Source organism: Stegodyphus dumicola, chromosome 10 (assembly GCF_044657685.1).
Source record: "Stegodyphus dumicola isolate Sdum_Otavi_A_Nest chromosome 10, ASM4465768v1".
NCBI classification, from domain to species: domain Eukaryota; kingdom Metazoa; phylum Arthropoda; class Arachnida; order Araneae; family Eresidae; genus Stegodyphus; species Stegodyphus dumicola.
Window position 1 is genome coordinate 130,821,195 of NC_140777.1, and position 14,155 is coordinate 130,835,349.

The window sequence follows — 14,155 nt, forward strand, 5'->3', positions numbered from 1 at the left end:
GCCAGATTTTTCATTTATGTTTCTGATGCTACTGTCGTAGTGTTTATTTCATAATTCAATAAAAAAAGTTCATAATTCAATGCATGCATACGTACGTTTATTAATATTCTAATTATCCCAAAAGGGACGTTACTCCCGAATGGAATATTACTTTGGAACGGCATTTTGGTTTGAATCATTATAAACGGCGTATAACTTTTTAAATTGTTGACACCAAATGTATTATATTTAAAAAATTAAACAATGAAAAATCTGCATGAATATATGCATGTTTCTCGCACTGTGAAAAACAACGGTACCTACAGCCATCCAATTTTGAATAGCATAATCCTCCACCCGAACATAGGCACCTGGAGGCTCGAATTTTGAATTTCGAATTTGCTTTATTATCTCTTTCATATTCTGTAAAATTTTAACGAATTTTTGATTAACGAACTCAAGGATTTCAAAGCGAGCAGTGGCAACGATGTACAGAAAAAAGCACTTTTATCTCCAGCACGCGAGACTGTTTATAGAACGGAAATTTTAAAGATATGCTGTTTTTAAATATTTTGCGATTTTGCTGTTGAATCGTATTTTATGCGGCGTAACCGCCAACAATGTGATATTTAATAACATTTACAAGCATACATGTCTTCTCCAGGATTAGAACCTAAGCCCTCCGGTACGGCAGTCAGCATTTGCAACCACTATCTTATTTACGTGACGCAGTACTTCTTACCATGATTATGATGATTACCATGATTGTCTGTTTATGCCGAATTGACTATGAGATGAATTTTAAACATGTTATTTATTTTATTTTGCTTTAAATATATATATATATATATATATATATATTAAAAATCCATTTTTTTAAACTTTTAGCATCCTTTTGAAGCAATAAAATAAAATAGCAAACATAAAGTGAATTTATAATTCATAAAACTAAGGTATGGTAACAAATTCTTACAATTAACTAATAAATTCGAACAAAAAATTTTATGTAGCTTTAAAACAAAAATATGCAATCCAAAATAATTTCAAAAGCATAATTAACATTGATTCAACTAAGTTCTCTTCAGATCATTATTGTTTTCAATATTTTCGAAATGTTTAGTCCCAAATTTTTGTTTGAAATTCTTCTAATTCTTCTCTGCCATTCTTCTGTTGTTTTCCCTTTATATATAATAACCTGATGTCTCGATAGATATTAATTTGCTGTAATAAGATATATCATTTATTCTAGACAGCCGGTATAGGTAAAATGAAGCCCAACATTCTAATGGTGGGATTTAAAGAAAATTGGAAAACATGTGATGCCAAAGAGACATTGGAATATTTTGACATAATTCAGTGAGTCTTATTAATTCTCTGCTGCGTTTAGTAGATGAAACTAAACGGGTGCATGAAATACTTTAGTAATTCTGAAAACATGCTTGATAAATGTTTAATAAGTCTGAAAAAAGTGCTTATTTTCAAATTCTTTTATTAATTCTTATAAAGCCAAAGATCTAATGTAATGTAACTAAAGAATCAGTTATAGATGCTTTGTGAATTCTAGATTATAGCTATTATCATAAATTATTGTATTACAGTTTATTAAACATTCATCAGTTTATCTTCGAAGTGTAACAATTCTATGTATATATAATCATTAAAATAATAAATTATTGGTTAAATATACAGTTGATAAGCAGTTTTATATACCGATGATAAAACTCAGATTTTTTTTTAATTTTGTTACGTGCATTTTTAATAATTTTGTTCAAGAAGAACTTCTAAACATCATTTTCTCCAATAATCGACGTAGGCTCGAATCCTAGCAGACAGGCTGGCTGCTTTAGTGTTTCTGTAGTATTCTTCATGTGTAAAGTGAATGTAAGCCAGTTTACTTTAAACAGTGCTTCATGAGGCCATACTTCCTTTGACAAATAGCTCTCAAGTGTTTTGCTTTAATTATATAATCTAATTAATTAAATCTATAATCATATATTAATTAATTATAATTATCGAAATAGTCTTCCTGATGCTATGTAACTTTACCAAAAGGATTAAAATAGATTCTAGTTAAAATCTCAATGCAACGGAAATTCATAGTAGAAATAATATAATATATTACTGCACGATGTCAGCTATACCTATCAAGCTCTGTTTACTACAGAAAAGCTATACCTATCAAGATCTGTTTACTACAGAAAAGAAGGAGCGCAAATATTAAAGATTCAAATACATTTCACGACTCAGCATATCATCAGTGTCTCTTCCTGTGTATTTCGGGATATTGATCTCCCTGCATCTCAGTTCAGAGTCATTCCTTTGGGTATTAAGAGTGTCGAATCCTTTTTTGCAATTTAATTTAATCTCAAAAGGAGTAGCATTGGTACAATTACAGATCTGACATTCAGTTGTGCGGATATTATTGATCTAAGCATCCAGCAACTTCAGCATCAGGAATTAGTAAACCTACTTACTTATTTTTATGTAATTTAATTAACTTATTTCAATTTATTCGTCTGCATAATATTTTATAAAGTGTACTGCATTTATGTTATGATAAATAGCATGAAATATTTGTAGAGTACAAGATACCATTTTAGTGTCTAACTAGTTATTTTATAAGAATTAAGACACAATTTTAATAATACAATAGCTCGTGTTATTGTATCTTAATTATAGAAGCTCCAAACAGACTCATGTTTTGCTTTCTTTTTTTTCTACGTGTTATTGTATCTTAATTATAGAAGCTCCAAACAGGCTTATCTTTTGCTTTCTTTTTTTTTCTACGTGTTATTGTATCTTAATTATAGAATCTCCAAACAGACTTATTTTTTGCTTTTTTTTTTCCACGTCGTGTTATTGTATCTTAATTATAGAAGCTCCAAACAGGCTCATTTTTTTTGCTTTCTTGTTTTTTCAACGTGATTTTCGTCATCTTGCGAACCATTTGCGCTTTTGCAGCTGAGGATGATGGTTCGGTAAAACCATCGAAATTAGTCCTGTGAAAATTTGAAAATATAACGCTGAATTTTGTTGTTTGACTTCTAAATTAATAGTTGTTTTATGTTATTTTTCTATCCTATTGCCCTAATTTCCATTTTCCTGCCAGAATGTAAATTTCTAACTCGCGCAATATTCAAATGAGATAAAAAGAAGGGATTATTTAAAGGAAAGTTTTAGAGAGTAGAATTAGAGCGTGTTCTGCTTGGTTGAAGGCCACGTTGCTAAATTTGATTCTCTTAGGATTAATATTCTGGGGCGTTGAGATATTCTTGCCATTAGGGTTGTCTACGCCGACCTAAGGTCAGTGCCAGTTGTGAACCCGTTAGGCTAAGTTACTTTTATTAGCTTTAGTTAACCAATTATCGCTAATTTAAGCGAAAACTGTTGGTTTTGTAAGCACAAGTTGGTGCCAACTGTTTAATTCCATTTAAATCAATAAAAGGGTCCTTTACACTATTTCCCTTTCTCAATGGTGCTTACAAAACATAGTGATAATTCACAGATAGTCTTTTACTGTTTTGAATCTAGTGTATGTTACTAAGGAACACCAAACTCTATAACAGTATATATTTATTTTTCTAACGCTTTCCCTTGCAATGAACATTTTATTTTCTGGCTTTGTATAATTTCTAAAGTTATAATTACATGCAGAACGAAACTAATTTTTATACCGTGTCTTTTCTAAACTTCCTATTGAGTTATGATTTCAGTTAGAAAATATCTTTTGAAAAATTTAGCTTTATCCACATTTCAGTAACATTTTTAAGGAGTATCAGCAACCCTTATATCGACAATGTTAAATTGGCCATTTTCGATGTACCTTTTCTCAAAATCTGCTGTAGATACATGCTTAAAATTTTTTGTGTGATAAACGCATACCTATCTGATTACTTGAAACATTTTAGAGTAATTTACAGAATATTTTGTTAGGCATAGTAAAATTTAGCACTTTGCTCACACAAAAATATTTAATTTTTTTTTCTCAGTTTATCACAAAAAGCTCATTTCAGTAAGTATTAGGAAACTTAATAAGCCATAAAAATTTTAAATACCTGTGAGCAGTAGTTCCTGAGAAAGGTACATCGAGTATAAAAAAATCACGTTATTAAAAATCCCTATTGATCAAAACATTCGATGACAAATTAAAACTAGATTTTTTACAGTTCTAATTTTCATAGAGATTAAAGAATGATTAGGTAGTGTAGAAAATGAATATAAAAGTGTAGAGAAATTGAAAATGCAAAAATCCGAAATTACAATTTTTTGAAGATTTTTGAGTTCCAACTTCCCTTAATTATCTAAATTCAAATTTAAATCAATTTAATTTCAATTTAAATTTCAGTACTATATTAATGTAATTTAAATTTCAGTAATATATTAATGTAATTTAAATTTCACTAATATATTAATGTTAGTCTTTGTGTAAAATGTATTATCTAATTACATTACTTTTCTTCTAAACTTTTCAGTGAAACTTTAGATGCCCATTTATCGTTATGTATTTTGAGAGTGCTAGGAGGAACTGATTATTCCTTGCATTTTGATACTGAGGAGGGTCTGCCTGTGGTGTCTGGACATGAAAGAAAAGGGAAAGCTCGAAAAAAGCAAAAATCGCAATGTAAGCATAGTAATAATTTCAAACCATGAAGCAGTTAAAATCACTCAGCTTCAAATCACTAATGAAAACCAGAAATTTTGTTTTCCGCTTATATATTCACAGTATATGTGGAGGTCTGCGCTTGGATGTATATCGTTTCTCAAAAACCAAATGATAGTTCTTAATAAAGTACTTAATATAGTAAAAAAACACATTCAAATAGATTTCGAGATATAAAATATGTTTTATTAAATTTTTACAACTGTTTAGATAATCTCAAACATACAGCAATAAATCGTAAGAGAACAGAACGTTCCATGCGGCTAAGAGAAATAAAGTGTGAGTTTTTGTAGCTATAGCTTCAAACCAGAGGAAAAGATAAGATGAATCTGAAGAAGAAGGTGCTCATTTGAAACCAATCTGAAATTAGAAAGTGCCCATTTCGGAAAAAAATTCACGATCTCTGAGTGGAGTATTCATCAAAATAATCGCATTCATCAAAGTAATCAATATTTGGGATTGGATAAAAGCTTAAAAACTTTTAATCAGAGTTCTGTATCTGTGCATTTTCAATGATACATTTGCAATTTACATTTTTACAATCATATCATTGCAACTTGCATTTGCAATGATAGTCATATATTGTATAAGGTATTTCTCCCGCCCTCTTAGCATGCCTTCGTGGTGTAGTGGTCAGCACGCTTGCCGCGTATTCGAGAGATCCGAGTTCCAGCAAAGGCACTGCTCATTTTTCATGACTCCTGCTTCAAAAAAAATCCTAATTTCTCTACAGTAACACCTTCTTCCGTGCTGAATTTATTCACGCCTCTGCGAAAATTCGCCAGGTTCATTGTAGGATCTAACTTAGTTTATGTGGAGTAATAGAGACAGATCATTACAACTGCATGTGTAGGATAATAAAAGAAGAAATTGAGGATGAATTTATTTTTAACAAGCAAGTAATATGTAGCAACGAAATAAATCTTCACGAATAATTTGAACTTGGGGAATAGCATTTGTATGAAATTGTAATTTCTTTACTTGGAAAAGAAATTATAGTAAATAAATCTGGCAATGCGTTTGGTGGAATACCGCAAATATAAAGCGAATTCTTTATCGCCTGCGGAAAATGATGTTTGATCATGCAGCTTTGAACTTATATGTATTCATTTGCAGAAATCCACCCCGTAAGCGCATGGAATGGTGCAATTAAAAATGATTTTTATTTATACTGTTTTAGATAATGCACTAATAAAAACACTTTAATTATCGCAGTATTCTTTCTAATATGTAATTTTAAATAAAATGATGTTTCATCAAAAAATGACAGATTTTAAATTGTCAAAGAGGGAACTGAATGTAATCATTCTTATATATTCCCTTTCTATAGCATCAGTTCTATTGTTCCTTGGAATTCCATTAATGTCCCAAAACAATTTTAATATGAGCATTTTACGATTTTATTCACTTATAATTAAAACTATTATGATAATTTGAAGAATTACTTACCTTAACTAAAGCTATACAGGATGTCCCGTAAATGTGTCCCGCGACATTTACGGGACATCCTGTATAGTTTAAAATGCTTTTTATACAATTTTACACATTTCAGTCTATTGAGTGGGAAGAAAATTATTAACAAAATCATCATTTGTGAAGGTAGTAAAATTATTTTTTCTTACCAATTGTAATAATAAGAGGCATACGATGTGATCTTTTTTTTTCTCCCCTGTCTTTGCCTTCCGATCTGTCCGTTGAGCCTGGACAGCATTAAACCACTACAATTTCAACTTGATTTAAAAATTCGATCTCATAACTATTTGAAATCAACGATGATGTTAGCAAAAACGAATAAAATTTGATCTAAAAACCCATCATTGATTAGTAGCTAAAAAGTTAGTTATAAAGTTAAAAAGATAGAAGGATTTCTTAACATTGTCCGAAAACTGTGAATTTTCAAAACACAAACATTGTCCGAAAATTAGTGAAATTTAAAACTGTCTAAAAATTGGTGAAATTTCACATTTCAAAACGCCATTTAAAAAATTGTTTTTCATCCTATCCAGTGGTGCTAAGAAACGAATTCTGCAATGATTAGTTTGGCAGCTGAAAGAGAATATTTGAAAGACAACAATAAATATTTTTTTTAATATTTATATAATATTGAACTATTACTGCAAATATATATCGGTGGTAAATTTTAAAAAGAATTGGCGCTGTAGAAAGGGATGAAACATAGTTAAAATTTAACGGTAACAAACAGAAAAACAAGCTAAATAAAAAGGTAAAAGAAAAGCCACACTGTATAGGAACAAAGTAAATGATGCTATGTCATGAAATGTTGTAGCTGACATATGGCTAAGATGTTTTATCGCAACTGATAGCATTTCGATACTTAAAACAATTTAAAGACGACCGACCGTGTTTCATTTTCAAAGCAAAACAGTATTTCTACTTAAACTCTTGTTAATGCAGTCAATAGTATATTATGATAAACGTAGCCAATATGATTGTCGCTTCGAGAAGATCATCGAATAATAACGGATGGACTGGCAGATGTGTCTCAATTACAAGTTCATCACTTCTTACCACCTAGGAAAAATGGGTGCTAAAATCTTTAACTCTGAAACAGAAGCAAATTACGGACACTACGGATACATGTGCGTCGTAAACTTTCCACTAGTAAAGCATAGTGGGGCATGTTATGTTAGCTACTAGGCTGCTCAGGTGGAAAAGTGGTTAGTGAGTCGACTGTCGTACTGCAGGGCCCGGTTTCGAACCCCGGAGAAGATATGAATGTAAATTGTCTGTTTCTTTATAGAAGGTAACGGTGCCTTTTAGATGCCTCTATAATAAAATGACCACCTCTTCTGTCCTTAGAAGTGGCGAAAGCCTAAACAATGGCTAGCGCCCGACGTAAAAATATATATATGGGGCTAGTGCCCACTATTAAAAAATGATAGCTACTTGTGAGTGTTGGATACAGTTATTTCTTTACGGTCACTGTAATATCAATGCAGAACGGTTGCGCTGTAGGGCTTTTGTATGCTAAGTATGTCGAACATTCGTGACTATAACACATATTTAAATGTTGTTGTTACATATGGCTTTATTGGAGGGATCAATCCAAACATATAAAATAGCTCAAGTATCACACAAAAGCAATGATATATAATAAAAAAGAACAAATATTTAAAGTAAGAACCTGAACAAATGAACATGGGAACATAATTAAAAACTTAAAAATTTAAACAACAAGAAAAGAAACATAAGAGATTCAGTCTTTAAAAGGCATTCATGAAAATTCTGGAATTCCAGTATAGTTTGCTTATCTCACTATAATTCTGAGACTCTTTATCTAGTTCTGGGCATATAAGAAAATGGTCTGCATTCATGAATCCCGAATTACAAATTTGCCATATACTGAATGGAAGGATGCCTATTTTATTAAGATGATGTGCCATGCAATCGTGGCCTGTTTGCAGTCTGAAGTTTGCGACAGTATGTTTACGGGCTTTTTGACAAAACTTTTTCCAGGTGTCTTCAATGTTAGCCCAGGTTGATTTTGCTACCTGGTCAGATTTAAGAGTATCCATGAATTTCTCAAAAATATGCTTTTTAAGTGACTCTGGTGGAAGTGGTTTGTTGTTGTGGCTCAAGTGTTCCTCTCTTGGCTAGTGAGTCTGCCTTTTCGTTGCTGTCGATACCCACATGTGAAAGGATTCATTGAAAAATAATTGTTTTGTTGTATTTATAAAGAAAGTTCAAGATTTGTCTTATTTTTGAGATAATCAAGGTATCTGTGTGGGGATTTTTAAATACAGCCTGGATGTCTGCTTTAGAATCGACTAGAATAACTGCTTTAGAGGAACAATTGATTTTTATCTTGAGGTTTTCTGTAACTAGGGAGATTACAAGGATACTTGCATCAAAATTCGACATGAAGTGTCCTACAGGAGTACATTATGAAAAGCGTTTACTGTGCACACCAGTCCCAGCGTTGTCTTATATTTTAGAGCCACCAGTGTACACGTTAGGTCATTTAGTTTGCAGACTGTTGTTCGTGTAACATACATAATGGGTTTGCTTTTAACATTGTATCAGAAATTTTTTTCTTTCACAAAACATTAATATCTAGTTGGTATTTGATATCAATATATTCAAGGGGATTAACCAATATATATTTAAATATTATTACATGTATCGTTATATAAAAATATATATTCAAAAAAGCAAAGCAAATGGTAGTCACGATGAACAGATCGAAAATACTTTGCAATAACCAATTGTAATACAATTATTTTATTCCTTCATAGGTACGAAATTACCACTAGAAACTGTACTTGAAGAACCATCTTATATAGAAGGAAATTCTGCTCCTCCATCATATGCAAATACAATTACAAAACACACCGAGCTGTCTACGTCAGACTTTGCTGCAGCTGTATGCAAAGAATTACAGATTGAAGAACACTCAGTGCAACTAGAAGAAAAGGAAATATATGCTCGCACAAAGGATCATTTTAACCACATCATGGCTAACACATTTCATCACAAGCAGAAGAAAGGAAATATTGATGTTTGGTGGTTATACGATGATGGTGGTAAGGAGTTTAGTTTCAATTTCTTCTTTTTAAAAAGCAAAATATTTTTTTAATTCTTGTGGTATTATTAAGTTAACTATTCGTTAATTTACGTGATCAAATTCGGTTACGTGCTTTGTAAAATATATTTCAAAACCAAATTGCGATGTATATTAGATATAAGATAGCTGCTAACTCAGTTAGTATGTGCTTTGTGTATTACAAGATAATGTTTGCATAAGCTTGTCTTTGGAGTTTTAGCATGAGAACCTTCTGTCTGATGACCGATTCAGAGAACAGCAGCTCGGTACATGAAGTAATATTACTATATAACGCCCCACATTTTATTTATTCGTGATATAAATTTGTTGATGAACTCCGTAAAGAGAATTTTTTAATCCATTATTTCCTCTAAACTACTCAGTTATTTTCCTTCTTTCAGTTCGTTAATTATTTTATGAGTTTTAAATAAAAGCTCCTTTTTTAACTCTCCCAGCGTTACGGGTTTGGCCCTGAAATTTCAGAGACCCATAAAATACCATATTTCTGGATTATAATTTCAAAATGACCCTCTTACCGTGTAGCTTGGTTCCTTTTTTTAAAATATACATCTAGTCTAACATCGGATTCATAAGGATCTGTCAGAAATTTTCATGTGTGACGAATGGGAAAGCCATTCTTCGATATGGAATTTTACATCCATAACGTTTGGAAAGTTAAATACCTTTGTTTCAATATTTTTTCTATAAAATCCGTACGATGGTATAATACATCATAATGTATTATCCCACACTGTACTATTAAAATACATCATAATGTATAATCCCACATTGTATTATTATAAAAGATCATAATGTATTATCCCACATTGTATTATTATAATACATCATAATGTATTATCCGTATTTGCTGACATATAAGACACACTACTTTTTCACTTGAAAATAGGGCTGAAAATGGGGTGCGTCTTATACGTCGATACTCAGTTCTGAAAATTTCCTCTATTTGGAATTATGCAATTTTTTTCTTGCTTCCTTGCGGAGTGTCAGAATATTACAGTTACGTAGAGTTCAGTGAATACGCATGCGCTGTCATCGACGATCACAGCTAGGTTCGTTTAAACTTTCGAATTTTTGTCAACGACTTTTAAGTGTGAAATTTCTACAATTCAGTTTTCTTAAATTTGTTGCTCAAGTTATGGCTTAAAGCCAACGTCGGCACTGCTATGCTTATGCTAAAGAACATGGAAGCAGAGCTGTAGAGAGGCATTTCGGGCCACCTCCAACTGAGAAACTGATAAGAACTTGGTGGAATCAGGAAGAGTATCTAAACAAAAGCAACTCATAAATTGGGTATTTACAGAAAGTATTACTTCGTATTTGTATTACTTTATATTTAAAATACTGTAAATTCATTATAATGATCAGTAATAAAATTTCATCCTTCAAAAATGGGTATAAAATAGAGGGTGCTTCTTATAGGCCGGTCGTATACGCCGGCAAATACGGTAATGTTAACCGTCACCTAATGTGAGTAATATGCATTTTCTTTTTTCTCCATCAGGTGTGTGAAATTTCTATATATCTTAAACCTTTCCTTTCACCCAACTTTTCAGCGAAAAGTAAATTACGAAGCAAAAACTTTTAATTTGTCAGAAAATTTAAGTTTCTCATATTTTTTAACTAAGCTACATTTTATACATGTTACACAGCCTCGAAAACACTGTTGTATTATAACAAAAAATATCGTTCAATTTAACCTTTTTTAACTTTACATATGTGTTCTTGAGTACATTCTTGTGTGTAGAGTTCCTCACTTTGTGAATTCTAAGTTACTGATGGAAGGGAAGAATCTTAAGAACTGATAAGAGAATAATCGCTTGATTTCGTGTGACATGAAACAACAAGATCGAAGGGTAAATGAACCCTTTATTATTCCAACTAACGTTTAACAGAACTCCGTCTTTTAGTGTACAATAAAGTCGACACTTGGGCTTTGAACTTAAGAGACTAAGAATAGTACTAAACTAATCTTAACTAAAGAGATATAGAAGCTATCAAAAGTTCTAATAGAGTTGGCCCCTTAACGTTCATAGACTGCGAAGCTATCAAGGGCCTAAAGTACGGCCGAACTTACGAAGCTTACGAGAGAGTAGCTTAAAAAGGCGGGCGCGTGCAGACAGAATACCTGGTATCTCTCTCACTAAGACCGAAGAGCTTCGCGGTTAAATACCGCTCTTCCTTATTATGTATTCAGACGTGATTCTAAAACTACGTTCTGGCCAGAAATAGTAAGTTGAAGTTAAAAATCTACAGGAAAGGAACTTTAACTCAAAATTTAACTGTTAATCAAATTAACATAATCCTTATATGTGTATTAGCATATTTCCTGATATTCTTTTCATGTCAATAAAATTTACATTTATATAGAGCTAATTAACTGAGAACTCACTACTAATGTAAACAAAATGAGTATGTGATTTATAATAATGCTTGAGATGAGGCAAGTTTCAATTCTACATCAAAAAGCAAATTTTAAATTTTAGAAAATAATTTTCAATATCAGGCAAATTTTTATATTTCTCTATATGTTACAACCTGAAATTTCATAACAGCAACAAGATTTTAGAATAACATAAAAAAACATAACAAACCATAACAAAATATACATTTTATGAAGTACAGCGTCATGAAGCTCCTAAATTTCTAAAGAAACAGAGAAGTACTAAAGAAGCACAGAACGTGGGTTTTATCAAAATACTTCAAGATGGCAATATTTTAATAAATCATACATGAGCCTTTAAAATTTTAGAATAGCTCAGGTATATTAAATCTGAAATGTTTAAAATGCTATGCTTAAATAAAGTAAATTCCATATTTCAGATCCATTCAGTCGCTTCTCAGTTACATGCCCACCAGCGGCCGAGCGGTAAAATTTTTGAACACTGGTAGTTCCGAGTTGGGTTCAAAATCCATGCAAATAGGCTGGCTGCATGGGCTTTTTCGTACCTTAGGCAGATAGCCTTAAGTGTGCTTTGCCATAGTCAACTAAACCAAACTACATGTCATGCTAGGTCAATCCGTCAAATTACACGTCATGATACATTAGAGGATAGTGTATTAAACGTAAATTAAAAACAAAATACTCTTACTGAAATCTGTTTTCCTTCCATAGGTTTAACGCTTCTACTTCCTTATATCTTAACAACTCGATCCCGATTCAAGGACTGCAAACTAAGGGTCTTTTCGGTTGCTCAAGATGATAAAGTCATCAGCGATGAGCAGAGGAAGTACGTAATATTTATTTTGTAACTTTCAAAATGGTATTTATTAATTACCATTCCAGAATAACTGCAGTCTTTATTTCAGTTAGGTTCTTTTAAATTCTTACACAATTTTAATAAAAAGAATAAATTAGATGAAGAAATAATTGCATTAGATTGCAAGTTGTATACATGATTTTCCAAACCTCCATGAAAAATGACGTACTAAATCTAGATAAAGCCTGGATTCAAATGCAAATATTTTGTAATAACAAACTGTTTTAAATCTTTTACCTCATTCGATAAGTTAAAATAAGTTTTCAAATGCAAATGAGTCATCATTGTTACAATTGTGGTATGATTGTATCTACATTCTCTGGAACTGCAGTACCAGCAAAGATTTGTGCTAACAGTGTTGCCAGGTGATTTGTGGTATCAAATATAAGTAACACAACAAATCATCTTGCAGCTTAGATCAATATTTCTTATACATATCATGAGCAGATTGTTCAAGGCAAAGGTGTGAAATGATAGATCCGTTCGAAGAAATTTTTTTGTACGCATCCCAAATTTTTCATCATTGATTCCAGGTAATGCTATGAATGGCAAGGGTTTTGGGATCTCATGAGTACCTCATGAATCCTCTATGCTCATGAATGCCTGCATTTAAGCAGCATTTATTAGCTAAATTTTTTAAATTACTAACGTTAGTCTCTATTTCCATAAACTTCCATTTTTAGGATGACATTTACATTATTAAAGAAAGTAAGATGGCAAAATATTTGAAATTATGAGCTAATATTTACCAAATGACGACATTCAGGGGCTAGATGAGTAATGCATTACGCAGTTCTCTCCCATGTCTGGACGAGGAAGTCCAATGAAGTAGTGGTACGGGTTAAACTACATAGAAGATTTAAACAGTGTGATGTAAGGACGACCACTGTCTTGCTAAAAGCGAACGCCTATATTCAAGATATACAGATGATATATTTTTCACGATACCTGCAGAGTATATATGGTGAGAACGTAGATGAAACGCAACACAGTCGTGAACTATCAAACCCCAGGTAAATATTTTGCAAATCGCCTTCCTGGTGCCTTTCTCCATTACATCTGTGAGCAAATATTTGTCCATCGTGATTTGTCAAGAAGTAGTGCTTGTTCTCATTCGAAGTTTTATTGTGCTTATGTTTGACATCATTGGGCAACCTCTTTTCAGTTTATAGTGAAAGGTTCAGGGAAGTCGTAATAATAATTGGCTTGCTAAATAATACTAGTTGCTGTATTTGGAGATGATCGTTTTTTGCCAAGCCATTCAATACTTCTAATTTCTATGATTCTTCCCTATTAGGTTCTGCATATATCTGCTAACATATTATCCGTTTGTACTGCGCCTCAAATGGGTATGGTATAGTGGTTAGTGCTGCTGGCTGCCGTATCGTTGAGCCCGAGTTCGAATCCCGGGAAAGGATTGGATGTTTGTAGTATAAATGCACCGTACACTTAAAATTCTGCAAGCCGAAAGCCTTCTCAAGAGGTTTAATGGTACGGGACGAGAGGTGAAATACCCCTGGTACATTCGTCCGAGATATTTTCCATCAAAACTGAGAGGAAGCGTCCACGTAAAATCTTTAGTTCCCTGTGGTGTACCTTGAGCAACATTCTCGGTGATGAGATTGCTCATGTAGTGTACTTTTTTTCTGAGAGAGAGGGATTTGAGTTACATGT

General features: G+C 32.2%; 1 protein-coding gene across 2 annotated transcripts in view; it reads left to right on the forward strand.

Moving 5' to 3' along the window:
* Positions 1-14,155, forward strand: part of LOC118183472 (solute carrier family 12 member 2-like) — a 77,759-nt gene that overhangs the window by 46,067 nt on the left and 17,537 nt on the right. For both annotated transcript variants that reach the window (XM_035353026.2, XM_035353028.2), the window contains 4 exons: positions 1,229-1,335; positions 4,452-4,600; positions 8,896-9,183; positions 12,337-12,451. In XM_035353026.2, coding sequence (XP_035208917.1) covers positions 1,229-1,335; positions 4,452-4,600; positions 8,896-9,183; positions 12,337-12,451 — 659 coding nt within the window. The remainder of the gene's footprint in view (positions 1-1,228; positions 1,336-4,451; positions 4,601-8,895; positions 9,184-12,336; positions 12,452-14,155) is intronic.